This window comes from Leptinotarsa decemlineata, unplaced genomic scaffold (assembly GCF_025532065.1).
Source record: "Leptinotarsa decemlineata unplaced genomic scaffold, Ldec_3_MD MMD2_tig00002082_RagTag_RagTag, whole genome shotgun sequence".
Taxonomy (NCBI): Eukaryota; Metazoa; Arthropoda; class Insecta; order Coleoptera; family Chrysomelidae; genus Leptinotarsa; species Leptinotarsa decemlineata.
In genome coordinates, this window is record NW_027412573.1 from 205916 (window position 1) to 232795 (window position 26880).

A 26880-nucleotide genomic window follows, 5' to 3' on the forward strand; every position below is an offset into this window, starting at 1 on the left:
ATGGAATAAACCTGGAGGCCTAAACCTCAAATATATCACGCAGTTTTGAATTTACGTGTTTCCATATCCATTTGAAATGTTTTCCATAAAATTAGAAATAACTAAACGACCCTATTACCCATATTCATTCAAATGAGATTACGAGGTTTTATATTAAATAAATAAAATGCTACTGCTAATATTTATATTTATTGTATAAAATAATTTTGATATATATTCATTCCTATAAAAACATAATACTGCCATAGCTCAAGAAGGCACACAATTTGAAAACTATAATGATAACTACTTTTCTCACAGAAAATCACTGGGATGGTACTCTAATAGGCACTTTATCATGAACAATTAACACTTAAAAAGTCCTAATTTTAAGTTCACAAATGATGAGGAAACATCTAAATAAAATGCTAGAGAGATATCACATAGACCAATAAATAATAGTTACTTCAATATAAACTGCTACTAGAATGAATTTTATTTTATTAAATTTTACAAGGTTTGTGTCTTTTCTGGTGGTGAATCTTTGAAATGATGAAAATATTCAGGAAATAAAATTGAATACAACAAAAATTCTATTGTAATAAATCTAGAAAATAACTTTTGGACTATTCAAAATACTTATTCTACCACGGAGGCAGCTATAGCTGCCTGCGTGACATCCGGGTCCAGGTAATCAGGAAATATCGAGTATCTCGATATAAATCCAAGAGATAATTTTATCGGACATAGAACTCTTGGATCTATATCAAGACACTCGATAATTTTCATATCTATATGATTTCCTGAACCCGGATGTCACGCAGGTAGCTATAGCTGCCTCCGTGGTGACTTTAGTGGTATTCACAAGATCTATCAACTGAAATAACAAATGTGCGACTGGCTTCTATTAATGGTTCCGTGCATTTGTACGTATTTTGGCCATTCTTGTACTTGGCTGCACCATACTGATGATGGACCAAAAGCCCGAAACACGCGTCTATGGTTTGGCCTTATATCAAAACACTGAATATTCTTCATAAACAGCAAAATCTAAGTGACTGAAGAACACTTAATGTTGTTTAAAGTTTGGAGATTCAGTAATAGTAGCTTTCAATATGTTTTGAAAACCTAGCAAATAATTTTGTTCGATACTGTTTAAATATATCTCAAAAGACCACCTAATATTTTTGAGTGCATAGAAAAAACTACTTTCCAAAGTGAATTGAATTCTATAAGCAGTTCATACCATATAATAATTTTCTCTAAAAATATCACATTAAACTTTGACACACTCTTCCTTATCGCATTTGCTGTGATCATGTGTGCTGCGTCCCTTGAGAAACTCTTGAATTTCCTCTAAATTTTTTCCCTTTGTCTCAGGAACGCAAAACGCGATAAAAACCAGTCCAAGGACAGAAAAAATAGAGAATCCAAAAAAGGCAACATGCATTCCGTAGGTGTCCTTCATCACTTGTAGAAACTTCGAGGCGATGGTTGCTACTATGCTGTAGTAGACATCGGCCAAACACAACGCGTACGCTTTAACAGTGGTCGGGAACAGTTCCCCTAGCATGAGGATAGGAATGCTCTGCATGCCCAAGCTGAAGATGATAACGAAGGCGATGAGAACAGCAACTGGAACCCAAGAAAAGGAAGAGATGTCAATGTCTGTTTGGTTCTTCATGAAAAAGTACACTCCTTCTAGAAACAGAGCTAGAGCGGACCGGCCATCGATATGAGGAGTAGAGGCTTTCTCCCAGCTTTGTCTACGATACTGGAGGACACTATTGTAACAAGAAGTTGAACCGAGAAGTAGATCATTGATGCGTGATGAGGGGAAATGTCGTCACCGGCTTCTTTAAATATTGGTTGAGCGTAAAAAGTTATAGCAGTTGTTCCACTGAACTGTTGAAATCCTGGAAAATAATGAGAAACATCAAATTAAGGTTATAAATAAGTATGTGTATCGATTGATCCTTATAAGATCAATCAATCAATCAATCAAACTGTACTTTATTGTCCAAGAATAATTATTCTTATTGACAAAGTGAGTAGATAACAATGAAGTGGATATCCACTGTGTCCAATACATATGAGAGACAAAAATATGAAAATATAAAATGTAAAGATGAATAATTATATATATACACATATGTATATATATATATATATATATATATATATATATATATATATAATATATACATACATATATATATATATATTATATACACACATACATATACACACACATATGTATAAATAAAATGTCCATATAAATAAACACAACCATGACAAATAGAATGATGACATTCACTCACATATATTCGAAACTAATTACAAAACAATATCTAGACATGAAGTTGATATTTATATCTTTATGCAAATATAAATTATTAAAAATGGTCATTGTAATATTCCTGCAGGTCGTAATACGCTTTTGAAATGAGAAATGCTTTTATCTCCTTCCTGTATTTTTTTTTTATTTCCGATTGCTTTAAAATGTTCAGGCAAATGATTGTACATTTTTTTGCTTTCGTATATTATTGAATTTTTAATTTGAGTCGATCTAGTTATTGGCAGGGAGATATGGCAGTTATTTCTGGTGTGCCTGGGATTTAATGGGTTATCATTCGATAAATGTCGGTTGTGAATCAAGCATACAGTCTCCATAATGAAAAGGCATGTAAGCGTAAGAATTTGATGCTTGATGAATAGTGGTCTACAGTGATCCCTTGCTTTGGCCTTGTACAAATAACGAAGAAATTCAAACTACTCAGTATGATTGAGGAAACTACCCAAATTTTATGGCAAAAAAACTTTTTTGGAATCCTAATCTAGAATTAACATATTAAGAATGAAGGACTTTTGGAGAAAGAAAGAAAATTTAAGGATATCAATAAAAATATGCAGAGTTCATTTTGAAAACATGGTGTAAGAAAACATTTCTGAGATACAACTACTTTTGTGATTGGTAGAATTGAAACCAATTTTACGCAAAAGCGTAAAATTAATCTAATTATGAACCTTATGAAAATACAATATATCAAGCCAAGGAGTCTCGGGTAGTATTTAGGAAATTGTTTCCTTCAAACTTACGGGAAAGTTGAAAGGTAGTCGGCTTTTCCGGAGTTCTCATGACAACTGCTGAGAACATAAATATTTTTGACTCGTAATTATGATTTTCACAACTGAATAATTTCACCCTAATCTTTTCCTTCCATGTAGATAATCTCAAACTATATTTCTTATAAATGAAGCTCAGTGGATCAAAATGTGGGCAGTTTTTTAGTTTTTAAACCCAAAATTTAAGTATATCAAAAGATTTCATACTCAAAGTTTCTAAAAATAATCTATGGGCACACCCTTTAACAAATTGAAGGACGCACTTGTCGGTGAGAAATAGTTCACGACTAGATCTCCTGTCAAAAGTTGATAATTTACCTTTTTAGTAGTTTCCAATGAATTCTGAACAAATAAAGATGAATCATGTATAAACAATGAATTAATATAGTAAGCCTCTACAAGAAACTCGAGAACCTATTTCTATTTATTGCTGATTCAACAACCATAAACAAAAAGTTCAGCTGCAACATTTTAAATGATTAATAACTGTCATTCAGTTCTCAAATTCTGACCTTGGATATTCAAGAACCAAATATGAAAAACAAACATGTGTTGTTGAGTGTTATTGACAAGAAACTCGAAGGCCTGATAAAACTGCTTAGACCAGCTGAATGCCATCATAATTTGGGTATGGAATTTTCCCGTAACAAATTTCATTAACTTCCACCCATGAAAGGAAATTATGAATCATATCTGAATATTCCTATAATTTCATTGTTGTTTCGAGAATCAGTCTTAAAAACATTTCAGATCTTTAATAAAAGTTTTATTTTATAAGTTTTGGGAGATTTCAGAATTTTCCAGATGAAAATGATCTTTCATTTGTGCACTAGGCAGACTTGCTCATTCCTCGATAGAAAAAAATTGGAAAAACGCATAGGATCAATGATAATAATTACACTATTTTCATACAGTAAATTTTATTCAAGACGCTTTTCTCTACACAGTAGTTTCATCAGTTGAAATGGTTCATAACACTATTCCTCAATGTCGTTTATATAAAAGTATTTACAAAACTCAATTATATAAATTATTAATTCTTGTTTTATGAGAGAGAGGACATTGTTGGATCAAGATCTTCAGATGATGTGGTGCTGCAGGTTTCTCCGGGTTTTCCTGCAGCTGAAAAAGCAAATGCGCCACTGGAATCAATGAAGTCGCCCCGGAGCGCCAATTAATTTTTATTGTTGTATTTATTTTATTTTTATCATTGTCTTAATAATAAGTATTTTCAGGAATATTTAATTCAGTGAATTAATTCTTGTAAAACAATTAGATTTTGTAAAAACAATTGAAATGCATGATTACTTTCAGGAAAACAGGTAGTTTATAAATATGTTAATTTTTGCATTTTATTAAAACAAGTAATATTGCATTGTAATTGTTTTTTCAAAATCTACCTGATTTATCAGATTTAATCATTTATCTAATAAGTTTTGCCTTTGCCTACTGTTATATAAAATATATTGTAGAATAGTTCTATGTACTAGTAACTGATGAGGCTACCATGTAGTGAAACGTGTCTTAATTAAAATTTATTGGGAAAATTCTATAATTATTATCATAGATAGTGTTATTAATTTTCATCGAGACAGTGTATTCATAACAGAGATTTATATTTGTCTTTCTAGTGTTTCCTCAGTTCAAATACATCCCAACTGATTAAAATAAATAATGTCAGGTGGAAAATAAAAATTATGAATATCTCTCACCCCTCAGTCCTGCTACGATGAACACAGCTTTTCTATTAGACCGGACCAAAAATAAATCTAAAAATCTGGCAGTGTTTTTGGTGTTGGTTTTGCTTTGTATGGAGATTCTCATTCTCTGGAGCTCTTCGTCAACGACGTCAGCTCTCCTGAATTTGCTCAAACTTTCCTTCGCATCCACTATCCTATTCTTCATTATCAAGTAGTAAGGACTTTCCGGCATCCACATGAAAGTTACGAACGCCAGCACAGGTACGACAGAAGACACAAGGGCAGTATTGGTTATGCTGAGGTAGGAACCTGGTAGAAATGAGGGTACAGACATAAGTTAATAAGTATTAATTCAAATGATATTATTGCCCAAACATATGTTTCCAGCTGTTGTAGAAATCAATTTATTTGAATGGATTGTTTTATTTTTTCATTCGAAATCAGAAATAAGAAAGAAAAAAATGTTTATCAGAGAGGAAGTGGATACATTTCAAAGCTGAACCCTAATAAAACACAGGCAATCAAATTCTCACAGTCAGCTGGAAACGATTATACTTTTTCGGATGGTAAATCAACAATAACAACTAGTAAAAGTTCAAAATTCCTGGGAATTGATCTAAATTTTAGACTAGATTGGAAATCTCATCTGGATACTTTGTCAGAAAATGTTGCAAGGCATTGCTATGCCCTAAGAGTCATCACTAAAACAATAAATGTTCAAGCGTCAATGTCTGTCTATTATGCACAAGTCCACTCAAGACTTAAATACGGCTTAATTTTTTGGGGTGCATCTGTGAACGTTAAAAAATTTTTCCACTTCAAAAACGTTGCCTTAGAATTATTCATAAATCCAAACAAACTAATAGCTGTAAACCTTTATTCATAGAAAAGAAAGTACTGACCCTATACAGTCAGTATATTCTTGACAGCATAATGTTTATTAAAAGCAATCCAAAGCTTTTTAACGACTTTGATAAAGCACACATCTACCCAACAAGAAATAAAGCAGATTTGGTTACTAATATTCCTAATTTTACTTTTATTCAGAAAAATATACCGTATACTCTAATAAAAATCTATAACAAACTTCCAAATGCACTAAAAAGCCTCTCTAAAACAACACTCAAAAATAAACTTAAAAACTTTCTTCTAAATAGAGCATACTACTCAACTGATGAATATTTTAAAGATACCATCCCTTCAGATTTTACCTGCTAAAATGTCCCACATTTAATTGATTTTAATTTTTAAATGTTTTTAACTGTATATTTATTACACTGACATGTTCTACGCTCATCTGGGCATTTTACTTCATTGTAATTGAACAAATAATAAAAAATAAATAAATATAGGTATTTAGACCATGAGGTTCTATAGGGTCAGCAACTTGAGACCTCAAGGTTGGGGGATGGAGTTGTAGGTTCTTTACGGGTGTCAACATAAATCCATGTAAATGATTTTCAAACTCTAAACTATATAATGATGTTTGTATATACGAACCTATTATATTGATTATCAAGAATCCGGCAATCCACATCACTGAACAACTGGATCCCAACATGCCCCGAACTTTGGCATCAGAAATTTCTCCAATGTACATTGGTACCACTGTGAATGTCACTCCATCTGCTGCTCCAGCAATGAATCTGGAAAAGTGAGACACATTCAATACATTAATATAATTTAACTAATTTAATTATTTTTAGGCGATACGAAGTTAGCCAGATTAGCTAGTTTTGATATGAAAATCAAATAATTTTGTGTCGGTTTTACTCTTAAATAGGACTCGTATAGCGTTTTGTGTAAACACAATTTTATCCTTCATCAGCAATATTTTGGAAAATGAGATTTTTGATAGATTTTGCAAAAATAAAGGCTAACTGAAAGTGAGGACAAATTCTTTTTGAAGAATGGAAAAATGACTAAGATCTTAGGAATACATTCATAGAGAACGGTTATAAAATGTAACATTTCTTTTTGAAAAGTAGGTATATGTGGATATGAACAAAAATGAAAGAACATTTCTAAGGTACTTAAAAATATCGAAGTAAAATATGATACAATAACTAAGGTGGAACAGTTTAAAAAAGGTAAGATAAAATATTGAGGCAGATCAATCATTAGAAGAGTTGCAAAAGAACAACAATCAGCATTAAAGAATGAACTGGCATATTCTGAGAGTGATAAAAACAAAAATGATAGGAATGAGAAAACTGGAAAGGTTGAGAGAATAGTGGAGAAATGAGATGAAGAAATTTTTAACCTGAGAGAAAGCCATAAACGAAATCAAATGAAACAAAATAACTGTGAAAATAAAATGTGTTTACTAAACACCATATAAAAATTCTAATCTGCAATCCTATATGTTAAACTTTTCATGTAATGAATCAACTCAATTTTTCCACGAACAAATCCTTTATATAAATCAGCTTAATGTTTTATATATCCATAAACGAATTATAATAAATTTGTACAAATATTAGGTTAACATATGATATTTTTTATCTGCCGTCTTTAGCTAAATGATTGAATCGTCCAAGATTTGTTAGTAAATAATGATTTTTATTCGAACATTTTCTATATTTTGTGTTCAAAATTTTCAATGTCAATAACAGTTAAATAGATTGACATCAGTACAACTTGAAAAATATTGTATGTGAAGTGAAATTCATCAGTATTCATATTCATACAAATATACACTTGGAAAAATATAAGAGAATTTCTAGAAAATAAGCTAAATGGGTTGGTTACAATTTCTCCTTTGTCACTTCAGATTGTGTGATTGAAGTTGATGAAAATTTGAATATTGTATTTTGTTTCTTGAGACCGATTATTTCATCATCAATGGTTAGCGGTACTACTCACCTGGCTATATGTAACCACAGGGTACTCGTTGCCGCAGCGACCATCATCCAGGCGGCGAAGAAAGGCACCGCCGTCGCGAGGATCGTCACTTTCCTGCCGAAGTAGTCGACGATGTTGGCGGCAGCGAGGGCGCCCGTGACGGCGCCGATGAGCGGCATCACCGCCATCCACAACCCCTCTTCGTTGCTAATGCACAGCGTCGAGTTGGTGTTGTTGAGGATTTGGGGCAGCGTCGGCGAGGGCCAGCCATAGTGCATGCCATCGGAGACGATGGCCAGGTTACCTGGAACGACAATTTATTTTTTCTGCATTTTGGGAAACGTCTTTTAGTCTGTCAGGAAAGTTATTGGAATTTTTGATATGAATAATGTTTTTTTACAAGAGAAGCAAAAAAGGGATTTTTTTTAGAAACAACAGCGTATTTGTTGAAATATAGGAGAACGTCTTTTTAACGAAACAACCAAATATCTGAAGATGAAATTAAATCAGCTTGCAGAATTCAATGGGAATTGCGAAATGTTGGTAGGTATGTAAATTCGAATACATCGAAATATGCCAGCCTCGCAAAACGCGTTGACCTCGTAAAACTAGGTAAATTAGCGCATGTAAATAGCATTACATCTGATGGAAACGTATGTAATGACGATCATATAGTACCGTAAACAACGTTTTATTTATTGGAATGGTCGATATGTGAAAGTGTTTTACATTTCGTAGGAGAAACGTTACCCTTTATCTATAGTTCAGGCTGAAACAGGGATATTTCATATTAATTGTTTGTATATGTACCAAAACAATAGTAACTAAATGAGATATCGAAACTTATTTTTATACATTGGACATTGTTATGTAGGTAAAGGGTTAGCATTTATGATGATAAGCTTCATCTGAATAAAAAAAACCAACACCAATCTCCCAAAATTATTTTATGTTGATCTCTTTTTACTGTTTTTCAATAGGTATATTTTTGTAAACACTTGAAACAGCTGTGTTTTTGTTTGGAATGTTGTGATTTATTTTCGGAAAGCGCACAAAATATTGGCATTCTACTCAACAGGAAAGCACGCGTTGTCATCCTTATTTTTCTGAAATATAATTATAGGTAGGTTAGCAATATTAGTCAAACAGCGACAGTTAACGCCTAGGAAGTGCTGCGAGAAAATTGTCATCTTCTTCGTTATTTTATAGTTACTTTTCACCTCCAGAGTTATTTTGAAATTAAACGTTTTCTCTTTTATTTATCAAAGATTGAACATTATAAAGAACATAAATAACGTGTTGAGTTTGTCGCACCAAATCATAGACAGTTTATAAAATAGTCGAGGGCTTTTGTCGTTTTTGGCTTGTTGACCAACAATCGGTAGTATAGATTGCAATATTTCTCAGAAATTATATTTACACGTGATGTTGATCATTTTTGTGGAACAATATAAAAATAAAAATCTTCATAGAAAATGATACATAAATTCAAGTTTTTAATGTAGAAAGAAAATTAAAGAATACAACTGATGTTTAAATCCTCCAACGTATATTGTTTCGTACATCCCTTCCCATCAAAAAGTTTTTCTAGATGTTTTAAATCTCTTTGAAAAAGTCTCTATTATTTGACCTGCCTGGAGATTGCAATTCTTTGTTTAAATACCGACGTCGATTTCCGTTGAAACTGTGATATTAAAGTGTCATTTCTTCCAATACCTTAAAAAATCTAACTATTTTGTCGTCCTCCACTTCCATGGTGAATATTTTCACTCAAAACTTTGGAAAAATAACTTTGTTGAAGGCCTAACTGAATCTTTACAAACCAATAAAGTTGAACGTTGAAACCAGTTATGGTTTTTTATTAGGAATAGTTGAAGGTTCTGTATGATATATGCTATGGAAAAGAAAATTTGTTTTGTAGCAAAAGATAATCTTTTTTGAGTAACCACAACATTAATTACGAAACCAATGAAATTAAATGAAGCATCACGATAACATAAGTTTGGTTTCCTTGATGTAGGTACTTAATGAAGTTACTTTTCGGTCTAAAAACACATTAAAATTATTAGAACACTTGCCATAATGTAACATTTCGAAACAAAAATAATAAAACTTCGTTGAAGAGAAGGAAGTACTTTTGTACAGATTCAAAATGTGCACAAAAGAAACGGAAAGTTTTTCAAGAAAACACACCGAATTTGCTGACTCCTCATTACTGAAAGCGATTGACTGTATAATAATTACAGTTTGCGGTATCGTCGAAAAAAAATAGCGAAAACTTACCAGAAGCCGCCGCCAGATACTGGAGAATAGGTCCTGCCGTTGTTTCCTTTGTTCCCATTTCAATTCTTCATCCAAAGTTCGGTGTGCACGAAAAATATTCCGCCGCGATCAGCTGTTCTGAAATCAAACACAACCGCCTCAGGCTTTATAAATAACGACGTAACGAACAGGTTGGTAATTTTGCGGTTTCGATAGCTTGTCTTGAATATTCAGATCCGTTCTCGGTTGAAGTCACGATCTATCTGGCCGATCGGAGATCGTGATCAAGTCACTCTGTGAACAATTATCGGACGTCGTCAACCCCCTTGGTGTAAAACGAATTACCAATTCGAAGGATTACTCTAATTCCAGAAAAGAGTTTTCGGTGGTATACTGTTTCCTAATAGTGAAAAGTAATAAAAGCTCATTATGAATGCTAAACACTAACAGAGTACTCAAACAAAATTTTGTGATCTGCCACAGCTGATTGGGCGGTTTTATGATACTTCAGTAGGTCCATCCCATCGCAAATGGCTCGCAAACAAAAATGTGTATGAGCGTTCGGGTCGTTTTCCACCTGCAGTGGCATGCGATTAGGTATTTTATCGAAATTAAAACTAATAACTATGTTCATCTATCTATATACAATTAATATGGTTATGAAATTTTTATTTAAAATCATTATACATAATAATGAATAAATGAGTAAAATAAATAAAATAAACAGAAATTATGATGTGTTTTCATCTCTCATGAATCTTCGTTGAATAATATAACTTTCTGCAATTTCCTCAACTGAATGGTCTAAATTCTTGAAGAGTATTTTGTAATCTTTCATTTTGAAGGTCTTGTTTCTTCTTGAAACGAAACCTTTACTTAAACCCAAACGAGTTCAATGGGATTAAGTTCGCATGATAAGGGGGCAGACACAAATGTCGTTTCTGTGCCATCTTGTCGATTACATATTCCGTGAAATGAGCTTCATTCGAATCTACTGTGGACAATAGTTTTTTCAACCATATCCTTTCATTGAATTGTATGTTTTTTTGTCTAAGTCACTCATTGATATCAGCCTCATTCGTGTAATGAAACAGACCTCTCTCTCAGGGTTTTTCGTGGGTGGTGAAGAAAAACTACTACTCGTATAATATGGAGCAATCCAATAATACAGTTTCCGATATAAAAACGGTGGCGGTTTTTCTCTGCATTCCGAAAGGCGTGAGGTTTTTTGACAGACCGAGGATCGCTGTGGCAGGCAACCCATTATACAAATATATAAAGAACTTGTAATGCACTTTTTGCAACCTTTGGTGTAGTAATGAATATTGCTGGAGTTTTATTCACCAAGTGATCATGTTCAAGAGGAAGATTAATTTTCCTCATGAAGAGGTTCACTTGGTGATTAAAACAGTGTCAAGATCTTAAAAATAACGGTTTCATGTTGGGATAAAACTCCAGTAATGTATAAAGAATGTATCAAAAATAAACATTCATGGAGTAAACGTAAAATAAGTCAATGGATAATACCCGTGCTTTGCTACATCCGTGAATTTTGACGTCAAATTGGGAATTTTTGATAATCATTTAAATAAAATATTGGCAGCAATTTGTTCCTAATGAAAAATCTCGTGGAAGCAAGGCCTGTACTCGTTGAATACCTATGATAATAGTAATCATGAAAAATCTCGATATTAGAACATGACTGATCTTTGAATTACTTCCATTTCTTCTGGAACTCAGTTCAGGGATTTTTCTTTACAGTGCATGTAAAGCTTGTTCTTCAAAAGGGGTTATTTCTCTTCATTAATTAGATTTTTATGTCTCGATATTTCGAAAGTAGTAGTTATTGTTTCTTACTGTTTTTGGGTGTTTAACCATTAACAATGTGAAAAATAAACAAAGGTAAATCAAAGTTGGATCTGCTAAAATGTAATAGAGAGCAAACTGAGAAGTTTGAATAATCAAAATAACTTCATCTAAAGTCATAGTTTATATTTATTATAACATCCTCAAGAAAATAAATCACAACCTTTGTATTTCCCTATATACTGTGTATTAGAGTAGAGAGTACATATAGATTTCACCTACTAATTGAATAATCCGTGGAAAAATAAAATTTCAATACTTTGTTTTCTTCAGGTGGTTGACGTTTCGGAAATATCAAAGAAATCACTTGTGAACAACTCCTCTATTGCAAACAGCTATATTTCCTTTGACACACGTCAAATTGTCCAAGGTTATATACTCGAAAGACAGTATTTTTTTTATTGATGGTTTTATCAATTTGTTGTAACTATAAATATTTTTGGGTATATGCATATGAAATATAATACTTATTTCTTTCGTACTACCTAGTTGTACACTTCCAAGTAGACTGCAAAGGACGAAATGACACTATTGATGACTTATAGATCATAAAGAATGTCCAACTGATCTGAAAGAAACTATGAAATATTTTAAAATATTTGTTCCCAACAATTTCAAATCTTGTTATTTTTGTGGTATATTTTGAAAAAGCAACGTGTTCTCATTTTATGACCTTCAACTGGTAATAACATAAAAGCTAAAAATTAAAAAAGAAATGAAGAAATCAATGTGAAACTTTTCCAGACTGCAATACAGTCAACACCAGTACGAAATCACTGGCGTTGATTCAAGGACCTTCAAAGAACATCATTTATAACTGATTCAAACATCTGCGAACATTCAACTCTAGAATTACCAAGCAAAAATATTTATTTTTACATTTTTTTGTCTATGTTCTATTTTTGTGTAGTTCGTGCAATTTCTACAAATTTTATCGACTCTCGCATGTACATAATTATTTATTTTTCAAAGGTGTTTCGAAGAAGATAAAACATTTATATTATGTGGACTTGTTAATATTTTGAACGCGACCGCGTTGAAAAAAACATTACGATAGACGCTCAAAATGTCCAAATAAAACCAAAAACAACAAACACTCACCTAAAAATTCGTGCGTAATGACAATCCTGGGAAAAGATAAACGAAAATAACGGGTACAGTTTATATAGAAACTTCAATTTTCGATAGCAGGATAAATAAAAGGATATTAATAAACGTACATGTGCTTTCTCTGTATACTAATAATATTGATCCGTACCCTCGACCTCCGTCTCGTTTGGCGTCTGAAATCCGTCTGAATAAAATTTCCATCCTGCAGTTGAATCGCAAGCAAGGACAGGATATTATTCGGAAAAAGAGGGATTTGGTGGAAATTTTTAGGAGGGAAATCTATAAAAAATATTGGGACAATTACCAAGTAACATACTTTATGATGAAATATCTACATTGATATTTACTAAACAATATAAAATAAACTATAGAATGAGTTGAATGGGTAGAAAGTAATTTGTTGAAATTACATTGAAAAAATACAAACCGTTTTGTAATTAACTTATTGACAATGTAAAAAAGAAAAATATAAAATGTACCTATAACAGTACAAGTACGCTGCAGTGGTGATGACTTTTTTCTGAAGAGCCTCTTTGACAATTTTCCTAAACAATTTATATGAGATGATAGTTCTAAACGCAATACAGTTTATTGTATGATTTTCTGTATACAATAGCTTTCTGAAGCGTTAATTAACGCCTGAGGAAGCTATGGTATAGCGAAACACGTGTCGCGGTTTTTGTAAAACCCTTTATAGTGAAAATCATACAATAAACGGTATTAATGAGTTTTGATATGGATTTTCAAGTATCGGCTAGTTCTATTCGATTATTGTAATTGAATACGTCTATATTCGTAGATTGATGAATTTGTGTTTCAACTGTAGGTGTCTTCCATGCTGACGCAATTCATTACCTCGATGGAAATATACTAGAAACCACTATTGCTTGTTGCAATATTTTGGCATGGTTGTTGCTGGGGCGTATTGGAGCGAGACTTTGCCAAATTCGTCATTCGATTATAAAAATGATTCGATATCACCTTTGCGGTTAGAATCGCTTTTAAATGATTCTTTAAAACTTATAACTGTTCATGAAGTTTTTGAGATATGATGACTTTTTCCGGGATCTTGGTATCAATGTGGAATCTTGGTTGTTCGAACGGTATCACATTTCGGATTGATTGAATCGAAACTATTATTTGTAGCATTTACATTATTATGCCAGACCAGACGTGTGGTATAATATCTCAATAGAATTGAAGGGGTTATATTTTTAGGAGTGATTAATTTTTTGGGAAAGAAAGTTTTTGGCTTTCTACTACTCCATCTCCATTTTTTTTTTGTATCAGATGGAGTAGTAGAAAGCCAAAAACTTTCTTTCCCAAAAAATCTCAATAGAGGTGGATGGGAAAAAATGGGCCAATGAGGTGGATTGCAAAATCATTGGATTTAACACCGCTCGATTTCTTCTTTTGGGCTCATTAAAAAAATCGAGTGGAAAGAGCGATTGCGGAAATGAACCCTAAGGGTGTTCCGTTTGGAATTCCCAAATTTGGGATAATTTCCTGTAAAAATCGAAATTATGCAAAAAAGATTTTTGATCCAATCAATCCAAATTATGAAACCATTCGAACCACCAAAATTCCATATTGATACCGGGAAAGATAAAAAAGTTATGGGGTAAGACTAATTCGGTATTTCACCTGACCCGGTTTTGTAAACCTTTTATGGTGAAGTTCGTGAAGTAAACTGTATTAGTAATGTTTATAGTTTCTTATTCAATTCCGTTGTACAAAATAATACCCATTCTAATGAAAAACATTGAAAAGTGATTCGTTGTAATCATATTTCTGCTTAGCCTTTTGCCAAGTCGAAATAGATGTTGAACTCCGATGTTGGATGTTGCCAAGAACGGTTTTTATTTTTGGCTGGATCCAGTTAGTCTGAGCAATTCATTTGTTCCCATTTGGGGTCACTTCCGTCGCATTTAGGTTTGTTGTTTAGAATGCACTTTTGGCCCGAATGATAAATATAGGCAAGGTGTTCTTTTCTTTCCCGTCCACTTTCAAATGTTGATCAAAAGACAAATGTAGTCAAATAACAAACACTTCATTGTGAGATTTTCACAGATCAGTTTCCACGCCTGAGGAAGCTATCGTATAGTGAAACGCGTGTTGCGTTTTTGTGAAACTGATTAATAGTGAAAATCTCACAACGAAGTGTTACTTGCATGGATTTTTATGAAGTATCCACCAATTTCCTCACATATCAAACAGAAACTTTTCCGAATGATATATTTTTTGCTAATTTTAATAAACAAGCTTACGTGATACATTGATAGTCAAGTCAGTGACAACAATGTAAATTCTTTTTTTCTCATAAGTATAATCTGAAAACACGGTTTTGGCAAATAAATACTCCACTCGATCGTTTCATTAACGGAATTCTGTTTTATGTTTGTGCCAACATTTTGATTAGTTCCAATTATACTGAAGTATTTCTTGTTAATAATATTGAAATGTTTCAATTCCCATCATTACTTTCTATCCTCTGATATAAATAATAATTATGATATATTCTGCATTTTCTTATTATTTCTTGGGAATAGTTTATTTGAGAATACAAGTTTTTCAACTAAACAAGAAAAATAAATAAAACATCTTAATTTTCTGTGTAAAATGTATTTTTGTTATGAATACTTTTATAAAAATGTCTTATCTAATATTGAATTTAAAAAAATAAATAGAATTGTCTAATATCACATACCTACCTGAATACTTTCAAATTACATTTAAGGAAAAAACTAAAATATCAAACAGTTATTCAAGGGAATAGTATTTGTCGAAATGAAGTGCATAAATACTGTTGCGGGACAAAATACCGCATCAGCACCTCCATAAGTTCTACTAAAAATAACCTTCAATGAAATACACCTGATTTCAAAATATTTTTTATCGTTAATTCTGCATCTTAATTTCAGATTGAGTAGAACAAGGAAAAAAATCTGGTTTATCATGCCTCATTCATACATTTGTTATTTAGTATTAAGAGTATACATACAGGGTGTACCACACCGAGCTTCTATTATAATTTTGAGATGTGAAATTATCGAAAAATATACAGGCTGATTCACGGTACATGGCACATTAGACGTTTCTGGTGAACCAGACAACGGATCACTTTGAAAATTTAATGGAGGGCATATTCGGACATTCTCTAGCCAACTAAAATATTTTCGACAATGCGGTGTTGCCGCTTCTATTAGAAAGCAGTAGCAACTTTGATTTTTCAAATGAAACACTCTGTATATAATATTATTTTTGGAATCTCCAACAATTGCCCGACAACTTTTCTTGATATTTCCCTATACCTATCTGTTACCGTTTTCGAAATAAAAATTAATTTCAATTTTTTTCCTCGAAAATCATGACTTCTAAAAATGCCGAAATCTTTTAGTTAAGAAGTACTATGATATCGAAATTTGGTTTGGAGTTAGGTGATACTTGGACACTTCCCACACGTCAGCCTAATCTCCGTTACTTCAATACAGGGTAGTAAAAGAATACAGTTTTTTCGTTTGCTTGAAAAAGTTGCTGAAATTTGATTATTTTAAATGGAACACCCTGTATATTATTGAAAATTCGGAAAGCTGCTGAAATTTGCTTTCTTTTTATGTATATCATACCTATACCTAACTAGTCAAGTTTCGGACTTATGAACATTTATTTGTGAAAATGTCCCTTCAGAATGGTATTTCCATTCGGTATTTGGTAAGCAGGCCATGATTACTATTTGACAGTAGCGTTGTGACATTCTCCTAATAATATCGACATTTTCGTCACTTCAGAAGTTGCAAATACCTTCAAAACGATGGAACAAAACTATTCAAACGAAGTTCTTATGAATTTGTTTATTATTTTTGGACAGTGTGACAAAATTATCAGCAGAACATGTAGAAAGTTGAATGAAATGTATCCGAATCTACCGCCAATGAACCTCAAGAAATTTATACGAATTCAGAACAATTTCAATATGTTTGGATAAACTATAAAAAAGCACCAATAAACTTGAAATTGGAAATATTGATATGAATAATTATAAAAAAGTAAAACAATCATGTGGAATATTTCAAAATATGTTCGAATCGCTGGCCGTTCACTTCCAAGCACTTTAAAATGCAGGTGTTGACTGCTTTCGTGGTGGCAGATCTGATTTCATTGGGATCCAAATCTTCAAATGTTTGGGCAATCCTTTCTAACAATTCATCTCTCGAACGCACGGGTATTTTGTGAACTTTTTCTTTAAACATTCCCCACAAATAAAAATGTAATGGATTAAGATCGGGTGATCTCGCTGGCCAATTCCATGGTCCCAAGCGCCTCATCCACCGATCGTCAAATAGTCTATCCAGTTCTGCGCTCACTTCTCTTGTGCAATGTGCAGGAGCTCCGTCTAGTTGGTACCAACAGTTTCGATAATCTTCGAGTGGCAGATTATCCACGAAACTGTCTACAGTATTCTCCAAAATATTCAGGTAGCTTCTGGATGTTAATGACTCCTCGTATATCACGTACCTCAATTTGTTGTCCATCAACATGCAGAAGACATTAAAACTAAATTTTTCTTGAAATCCGGCTTTTTTTGTGACGTGAGGATTTTCACTGGACCAATAATGACGATTTTTTCTATTGAAAATCCCTTCTCTCGAAAATTTCGATTCATCAGTCCAAATAATTTTATTTAAAAAAAGTGGATCTTCTTGAATGCGTGTCAACAACATTTCACAAAATTCTACTCTCTGTTGAGGATCTTGAGGCTTCATTGCTTGAATTTTGGTGAATTTATAATCATGCATTTTATGTCTTCGCAAGATTCTTTGAACCGATGAATATTTTATACCCAAATTTTCTTCAGCACTTCTTATCGATGACTCGGGAAATGCGTGAAAATATGCTAAGACATTAATCTGGTTGTCTTCGAAAGTTACGGGTCGAGGCAAGTTTCTTGGTGCTTTTAAAGTTGATCCAAATGCATTGAAATTGTTCTGAATTCGTATAAATTTCTTGAGGTTCATTGGCGGTAGATTCGGATACATTTCATTCAACTTTCTACATGTTCTGCTGATAATTTTGTCACACTGTCCAAAAATAATAAACAAATTCATAAGAACTTCGTTTGAATAGTTTTGTTCCATCGTTTTGAAGGTATTTGCAACTTCTGAAGTGACGAAAATGTCGATATTATTAGGAGAATGTCACAACGCTACTGTCAAATAGTAATCATGGCCTGCTTACCAAATACCGAATGGAAATACCATTCTGAAGGGACATTTTCACAAATAAATGTTCATAAGTCCGAAACTTGACTAGTTAGGTATAGGTATGATATACATAGAAAGAAAGCAAATGTCAGCAGTTTTCCGAATTTTCAATAATATACAGGGTGTTCCATTTAAAATAATCAAATTTCAGCAACTTTTTCAAGCAAACGAAAAAACTGTATTTTTTTACCACCCTGTATTGAAGTAACGGAGATTAGGCTGAAGTGTGGGAAGTGTCCAAGTATCACCTAACTCCAAACCAAATTTCGATATCATAGTACTTCTTAACTAAAAGATATCGGCATTTTTAGAAGTCATGATTTTCGAAGAAAAAAATTGAAATTAATTTTTATTTCGAAAACGGTAACAGATAGGTATAGGGAAATATCAAGAAAAGTTGTCGGGCAATTGTTGGAGATTCCAAAAATAATATTATATACAGAGTGTTCCATTTGAAAAATCAAAGTTGCTATTGCTTTCTAATAGAAGCGGCAACACCGCATTGTCGAAAATATTTTAGTTGGCTAGAGAATGTCCGAATATGCCCTCCATTAAATTTTCAAAGTGATCCGTTGTCTGGTTCACCAGAAACGTCTAATGTGCCATCCACCGTGAATCAGCCTGTATGAGGAGTACTCTTGTTATGACGATGTTTTAAAAATGCAGTAATTTCATTATCAAATGAAAATTTGGCCACAATCCCGATATTGATTTTTTTTAAACTTTCTTGAACTCACGAAAAAAATACATTGAAAATCTGTCACTCTCTACTTGCAGGTAATTTGCAAATTACGGTATAGTGATTTTTTTTACTCTACGTCAGTTACTCTTTCACATCAAAATCAATCGCGCTATTTTTCCTTTGTTCTGTATCAGTCTGTGTTTCGCCTCTGAAATATATTTGAATGTCCTCCAGAGTTTTGCCCTTCGTCTCCGGAACGAATATCACAATCACTATCAGCCCTACTATGCTACAAATCGCGAATCCGAAAAAAGGCACGCTCATTCCGAAAGAGTCTTTCATAATCTGAAAAAATTTTGACACGATGGACGCCAATATGGCGAAGTAGATGTCTGCGAGACCAAACGCGAACGCTTTCACGTTGGCGGGGAACATCTCGCTGATCATCAGCAGAGGAATAGTCTGCAGACCCGCGCTGAACACTATCACGAAAACTATGAGAGCGACGACAGGGACAGCGAAAAAGCCGGACAAGTCCAAATCGGTAGATGTCTTGAGATAGAAGTAGACGGCCTCTGCGAAAAGAGCCAGGAACGTCCCGATACTGGAAGCGATCAGCAGAGGCCTCCTCCCGGCCCTGTCCACAATGCTCGAGGAGAACATCCCGAGCACCAGCTGAACCGAAAAGTAGATGATGGTGGCCACTTCCGAAGAGATCTTGGTGCCGGACTCTTCGAAGATGAGCTGTGTATAGAAGGTTATAGCTGTGGTTCCACTCAACTGCTGCGCTGCCCTGAGAATCAGCATTATGTAGACGGCTTTTCTGTTACTTTCCACGGTGAACAGATCCAGGAATTTACCGGTGTTCAACATTTGAGCCTTGATGGCGCAGCCGATGCGGTTAAGCTCCGAATCGACATCTTGCAGTCCCCTGAATGTCTGCAAGCTCTTAGTTGCTTCCGCCTGGTTCCCTCTCATGAGTAGAAAATAAGGGGACTCGGGCATCCATACGAAGGTGAGGAACGAGACGATCGGCAGGATGCTGGACACAAGCGCAGCCACTGTTATGGTTAGATACGACCCCACGACGTTGATGAGAAGGATGCCGAAGATCCACGTGACCGAAACGGCCGTCCCCAGCAGCCCCCTGATCTTCGCGTCTGCGATCTCTCCGATGTACATGGGTACGGCCGAGAAGACCAAGCCGTCGGCCACGCCCGCAATGAACCTCGACGTGTAGAGCAGTGTCACGGACGTGGAGAAGGCGACCATGATCCAGGAGGCGAAGAACGGGAACGACGACAGCAGGATCGTCCTCTTCCTTCCGAGGACGTCGACCGTTACTGCTACGATGAGAGAGCCGATGATGGCCCCCAGAAGGGGCATCACTGCCATCCAGGAGCCTTCGTCATTGGAGACCGGGATCGTCGAGTTCTCGTGCAGGAGTTTTGGGAGAGAGGGTGACGGCCAACCATAGTGCATGCCGCTCGTTATGATGGTTAAAGTGGCTGCAAAAGAAATTGAATGTCAAAAGGGACGATACAAAAGTTATCATCAATTTTGCGCAAAAAATACATGAGACAGGTATACTGTCAAGTAAAAATCGCCCAGCTAATCCCGATTTTTCAAAACGGTAAAAAATTTGTCTTGAACAACTAACGCGACTTATTGAGAAATGTAAAAGATAGAATTGAAATTTTGACGTTTTAGATAACGGTAATACAATAAATGGATATTGTATTAGAAACTCTTTTTGGCTTTCTACTTCTTCATCATGTGATATATACAAAATACGAGAAACTTCTGAAGATTATAATCAACTTTAATACAAACTCTGTACAAAGATGCGTTTCATTCAGATACAAACTGGAATAAAAAATCTAGGTACTTTCAAAATATGAACATTAAATTACATAGAAATCACTTTTTCCTATACAGTTTGTTCTCCAGATATCATCAACAGTATCACTACTATCAAGTCCCCAGGTGAGCCTTTAGAAGTTTGTTACTGAAAGAAAAAACCCATCTCTCAGTATTATGAATGTCGTTCTAGAACACAACCCTCCTTGAGATTTCCCAGTCTTCGAATCAATTTTGAACAGAAATACATTCTTTACAGTGGAAATAACTTATACAACTCAGAGTCAAATCTATTTGTATACTTGAGGTTTCGTCTACGACAGCGGAATACATTATCGAAGTCTAATGAGGCAACAGACAGATCTTTTTAGATGTCCTCACAGCAGATAATACGTCATTGGTTTGGGTTCCTGCTTTGGGTTCCCGCCATATATACATACATCCATCCTCACAAACGTTCACATTTATATTAGTATAGATAAATATGAAGCGTTTTTAACAGGGTACTTTGATAAAAACAAAATAATCAAGTTTAGTTAATACTACTGACTAAATTTGTAACTTGATAAGGCAAGACTATCAACTGACAAAACCATGTAAATTTGTATTTTGGTGTTTTCGTTACAATCGTAAACATGTAGTTTTAAAATTATTAAAATTTTATATTTGGAAATATTTCCACAAATCATTTGGCACTTTCACGGGAGTTTTTGAACTTCTTAAATGTTTCATTTTCTATACTGCTAATTTCAATTACCTTTTCCATAACTTTGACTTGAGAAATTTCCATATTGAATCGAAAGTTTCGAAAATGAAATTGTCATTTTTCCTTAATCTAAATGGATATTGCTATCGTAATTTTTCTACCTACAGTATGTGCCTATAATTAAATTTTAACTGAATTATTTTTATCTTTTCTGTTCCCACAAAATTAATATTCAACTGATAAGAGTTGTGTAAGTTTTAGGTATTTTACGTGTTCAATTAATATTTTTTGCGATATTCTGTACACACAAGTTCATACTGTAGAATATTCTACACTTAATATTATTAAATATAGACATGAACGTTTGTTTTGAATCACTACAGCTATTGGCGAATACTGTGAGGAAATCCGTTCGATAGTTATTGAGTTTATCACGCTTAGAGAGACAGGCAAAATTACTGAATTTTTTTAATAATATGTAATGATGAATTGTTCATCTTTTGGGATCTAGGAAGCACTCGTCGTTGTACAGCCTTATTTTTTTCAGGTTTGCTTTGAATGGACCGTATCTCTGCTTTGTCGAAGCCGTTCTTCAATACTTTTTTCAGACGGCTTCATTTTGAATTCACATTCACATTTCTCACTAAATTCATTTTCCGATCATACACTGCCACCTGACTCGCACAGTATGTTTCTCCCTCACCTCAGGTTCTATTGCTTCTGCCAAAGTGGCTAAAATTCAAACGTATCTTCGAGGATGGTAATGTAACGTATTTCTAATAAGTTGTTTTTGCGTCATTTGTTAATCAATAGCCCTATTATCCTGACGAATGATGTAGAGTTGCATGTTTTTGCTCTGGCAAATAATATAAAACTCATCAGACCAGAATATATGCAAACATGTTCAAAAGGGTGTCGCTTGTGACGCGAATATAGAACTCTCCCAAATGTTATTAATTATTATTAATTGTGGGGAAATTCCATCAGTTTGACGATCGCCCGCAAGCTTTTTCATAGATTTGATGTTACACTGGTAGTATTAGAGAAAGTTTACATGAAACTTGGATAATCTTACATTTTACTTTACTCGAGACTGTACAAAATTTATCATTATTATTATTTACAATAGAATTTTTGGATAGATACAGAAAATTTGTTTGAATTTTAACTTGACCAAAGTATTTGTATCAAAGTCTGACTATCGCAACGTAGTTTGTTTTGCATTCGAAACAACTACTTAATATGAGCATTGAACTATACATGTAAATCAAAGTTCATATAAAACTATAGTCCGTTCATAATTTGTTGATAGCTCACTGCAAGGTTGACCCTCATTAGAGAACTGAAATACAGAGAGGACAGCTAATATGATATAATAACAAAAACCAAACTAAAACTGGCAGTTTAAGATGTTTTCGACTAACCCACCTTGTATCTGAAGAAATACAATACAGCTATAAAACTTTTAATCCGATTATGTAGGTATTTTGAGTGGAAATGAGTGACCAGTGTCGTAGAGTATATGATTAAAACATTAGTTACTTTAAATAAATAAATATATTAATATTCTTAAACTGTAGGTACTGTAAACTGTATTTTTATTTTAAAAAATTTCTTTATTTCATTCAAAAATAATAAGTTACTTGCAATTTGTAAAAGATACATTTATTTAATTAATACCTATTTTTAAATGATATAAACTATGATTACTTACAGAACTATTCAAATTCAAAATAAACAGGATCATCTTCGGAATCCGAGTTGTCTTGCAGGTTAATAATTAGCGGTTGTGTCTCTACAGTCGCATCAATTATATTGTCAAGATCCACATTTTTTGTTCTTCTTCTATGGCATGTCTTACTGCATCTCGCCAATTTTGTTCTGTAATATGTTGTAAAGACTCATATAACAATTCACGTACAGCTTGTATTCTATATGACGTATTTTTTCTAGCCACATAGCTTTTCATTTGTGCCCAAATGAGTTCAATTGGATTTAATTCGCAGTGGTAGGGTGGAAGTCTAAGGAATGTGATGTTTCGTCTTTCCGCCATTTTGTCAACTACGTATTTCTTGAACTTAGATTTGTGTTTCCGGGCAATTTTTAAAAGTTCTGCTTCAACCATTCCATCTTCGTAAGGCAGGGACTTATTCCGCAGCCAGTCAATGATATCCTGTTTCTTCCACGCAGTCGTTGGAAGTCTTTCAACTAGTCGTGAATGATAAGGTGCATTATCTAATACTATAATTGAGTTTGGTGGTATATGTTCAATCATCTGCTCAAAATACTCTTCGAAAACATCAGCTGTCATCTCCTCGTGATAGTCTTTTGTGCTTTTGGATTCAAATTCCAACAAACCATGCTTAGCAAATCCTTTTTCACTGCCAATGTGAGAAACTATTAATCTACTGCCTTTACCAGAGGGTGGGGAAATACCAGTAGACCAACCTTCCATAAAGACTTGCCTGGAGCTTGATATATTTTTATCTGTCCAAATTTTTGTGAGAGTATGACCTGCGTTTACCCACGTTTCGTCCTGATAGTAAATTGGCCTTCCTTCAGCCCGAAATTTTCGTATAGATCTTAGATACTTTCTTCTCCAACATATTATCTCTTCCCGGTCAATCAAAAGTGATTTTCGGTCTGATTTCTCCCACCGGAAATTTAATTCTTTTGAAACTTGCCACAATTTGGTTCGTCCGACATGAGGCAAATCCGGGTCGTCTCTAACTTCTTGTAAAATTTTGTTTAAGTTGGGTATTTCTTTTTTGTAAAAAATTTCGTGAATTTTTCTTCGAATACCATTTTTGGCAAATTCATCAATTTCAATAGGTTTTCTCCCCCTCTTTAAGTATTCGTTTGTATTTGGGTTAGCTATACCTTTTTTTTTTTCTGATAGGAACCTATATATTGTTGACTCCCCTACGCCCGTCATGTTGGCACAACTCTTGATTATGTTCTGAACAGTGTTTGTGGGATTCTGAGAAACCAGAGCATCGTGAACGTTCAAAACAATAGTCTTCTCTCTTGGTGAATAGACAGACTTACTGACTGTACGCAACAGTACCGGTGTAAAACTTGATGATGTTGATGATGATGACGAAGCCATCGCAAGCAATCAAACAAAACAAGCAGGAACGAAAGGTACGTATATGTTTGTAGGAAAATGAAAAAAAGTTACTCACGCACTGCACAAAATTCGCAAAATAAATATTAGAGACGTTAATTACTGCCGTAGACGCCGAAACACCAACGAGCCGTAAATTAAATGCGATTAAAAAATGTACTAAACCAAAAATTATTTTCGTTCGTAACAACTTCACCCTTTCAAGGCAAGTTTCTAATATAAACTGAAGCTTTATATTTAATGAATAAACACCTCAGGAACCTCCGCCTATGATTTTACGAGCTTTACGACCGTTTTATGACTTGGGCCCTCATTTTGTGCTATCGACAAATTATGAACGGACTATAGTTGTTCTTTCGGAAGGGCTTTTTCATCCAATTAATTTTTCTTCAAGGACAAAACACAAGCACTACAGGAAAATCCTCAAGGTGTTCTAAGAGCGGTGCCTTCGCGAAAGTGCCGATTCACGTTAGATCTGAATCGGTGACGATTAACTTTATTTGGAAAAACGTTTTCAGAAAGTTCATTCCACATAAATGCAATTCCCAAATGAAAGAGTTCTCAAACAGTGAAGTTTGAGGTGAACTGAGTTGAACCTAAATACGATGAGCAGCCACAGTCCGTCGCGTATTTCTGATGTGTACCGCTCTTGGTGGAATCAAATTTGCCAAGTCACTTGAATACCTCCCGTGAAAGTATCTGTAAATGAGAGACAAATCTCCAACCTTTCTTTGATGTTCCGGGCTATCAAGGTTGCAAGTGATATTCGCGTCTCCAATTAGGCGGATGGTTCTTTTCTGGATGAAATCCAGCAGCTTCAAAGTATTCTGAAGGACGGAGAACAATACCCCAAAGACGGTCTGATCTGTGCTTTATAAAGCATCAAAATTTTCTGTTTCTTCAGCGTTCTTCACTTCTTCCAGCGAAGTGATTGTGCCAAGACATATATTGGTGTCCATTTTAACCCCCAACAAACTGATCGAAGCAGAAAGCTGAATCGTCTGTCCTGACATTATATCCGATTCGGAGACATTTATCTGTTTGGTGAAAACCGATGCCTGGGTTTTCGTGGCACTGAATTGAACCTGCTTACTTTCACCCTAATTCGAAATCACCTCCACCTGATAGTAACTTCTATGCATTATCTACAAATCGTTGTAGATATTAATCTGGAACTGGACAGTGGGTATTTCAATAGAAGCGTTACTCGAAAACATCTAATACCATCAAACAACTTAATTGCTTTCTTCCTTAAATTGGAATTTTTAATGTTTAAGAAGTGCCAACAAGCTTTTTTCCCAAATACTAATTTTTCTGAAAAATGTATACCTTTCACAACGACAACTCAAAATTATATTCCAATTTTCAATAATAGTTTTGTTTCGTAACTGTTTTTCATTTGAATGATTCCATTTTTCGGTATCTTAGACTTATAGAGTGTTCCCATGTTCCAATGCTTTTTTATAACCAGTTATTACAATAAAAATAAAATTATTTTCTGGGAGCTCAATACTATGGGAAACTGAAACTTACCACTGTACGCTGCGAAATATTGGAAAGAAGCCTTGCCTTGCTGGATCTTCAGACTGGAACCTGTAGAGATCTTCATTATAATATAGTTTCTAAATGCCCGGAAAAATAATACCTATAAAAATAAAAAATGAAACAAAAACAGAATCGCGTCTTTCGCCGATCGATATTTTCACATCACGATATCACTAGACTTAGTTTTGAGAGTTCGCACAGTTAATTTTCGATTAATTTATTCTAATTGAAGTACACATTGCGTGCCTTTGTGGTTATTTGAATGAACTGCCAACATGTGTATGACCGCTTAAATACTGTTCGCAGGCAAAACAACGAATCGACTGGCAAACATAGCTTATTCTTGGCGTTACCGCGAAATTTGCCATTCCACTGATATGCCAAAGTGTATGTAATTCGCTTCTATTTACGATGGGATTCGCCATCACCAACCAATAGTGTACTGTTGCCGATTTTTAAGTGAATATTTGCGATAGATTACACCATTTTGAGGAAAATATGTTTTTTCTGGAAGATTTTCAAAGGGATGTCTAGACTTAACACGTGTGAAAGCAAAATCATACTATGACACACTATCAAGTCATCAGAAAGTTAATATTCGTAGCATATTTTTAAATCATTCAATAATTAATTTCAATTTTATTGTTATGAAAAATAATGCCCTAAAACACTCGAGGAATAAATTCCATGACAGGAATATACAAAAATTAATTATTTAATAAATTTTTTAATGATCGTGGAATTTATATTGAGACATTTATTATTGATATTGATCTTTACTAATATATTGCAATAACTAGCTGAGATTCTTG

The 26880-nt window shown here is 34.0% G+C and overlaps 1 protein-coding gene across 1 annotated transcript; it reads right to left on the reverse strand.

Annotated features, from left to right (window-relative positions):
• Positions 1-170: 170 nt before the first annotated feature.
• LOC111509119 (uncharacterized) lies at positions 171-26423 on the reverse strand. Its single transcript, XM_074176705.1, is given in 8 exon segments — positions 171-1701; positions 1704-1895; positions 4818-5114; positions 6306-6451; positions 7671-7953; positions 9933-9978; positions 18975-20338; positions 26057-26423. Coding segments are annotated over 8 exon segments (2850 nt in total). The 5' UTR covers positions 26133-26423; the 3' UTR covers positions 171-1255.
• Positions 26424-26880: the final 457 nt, after the last annotated feature.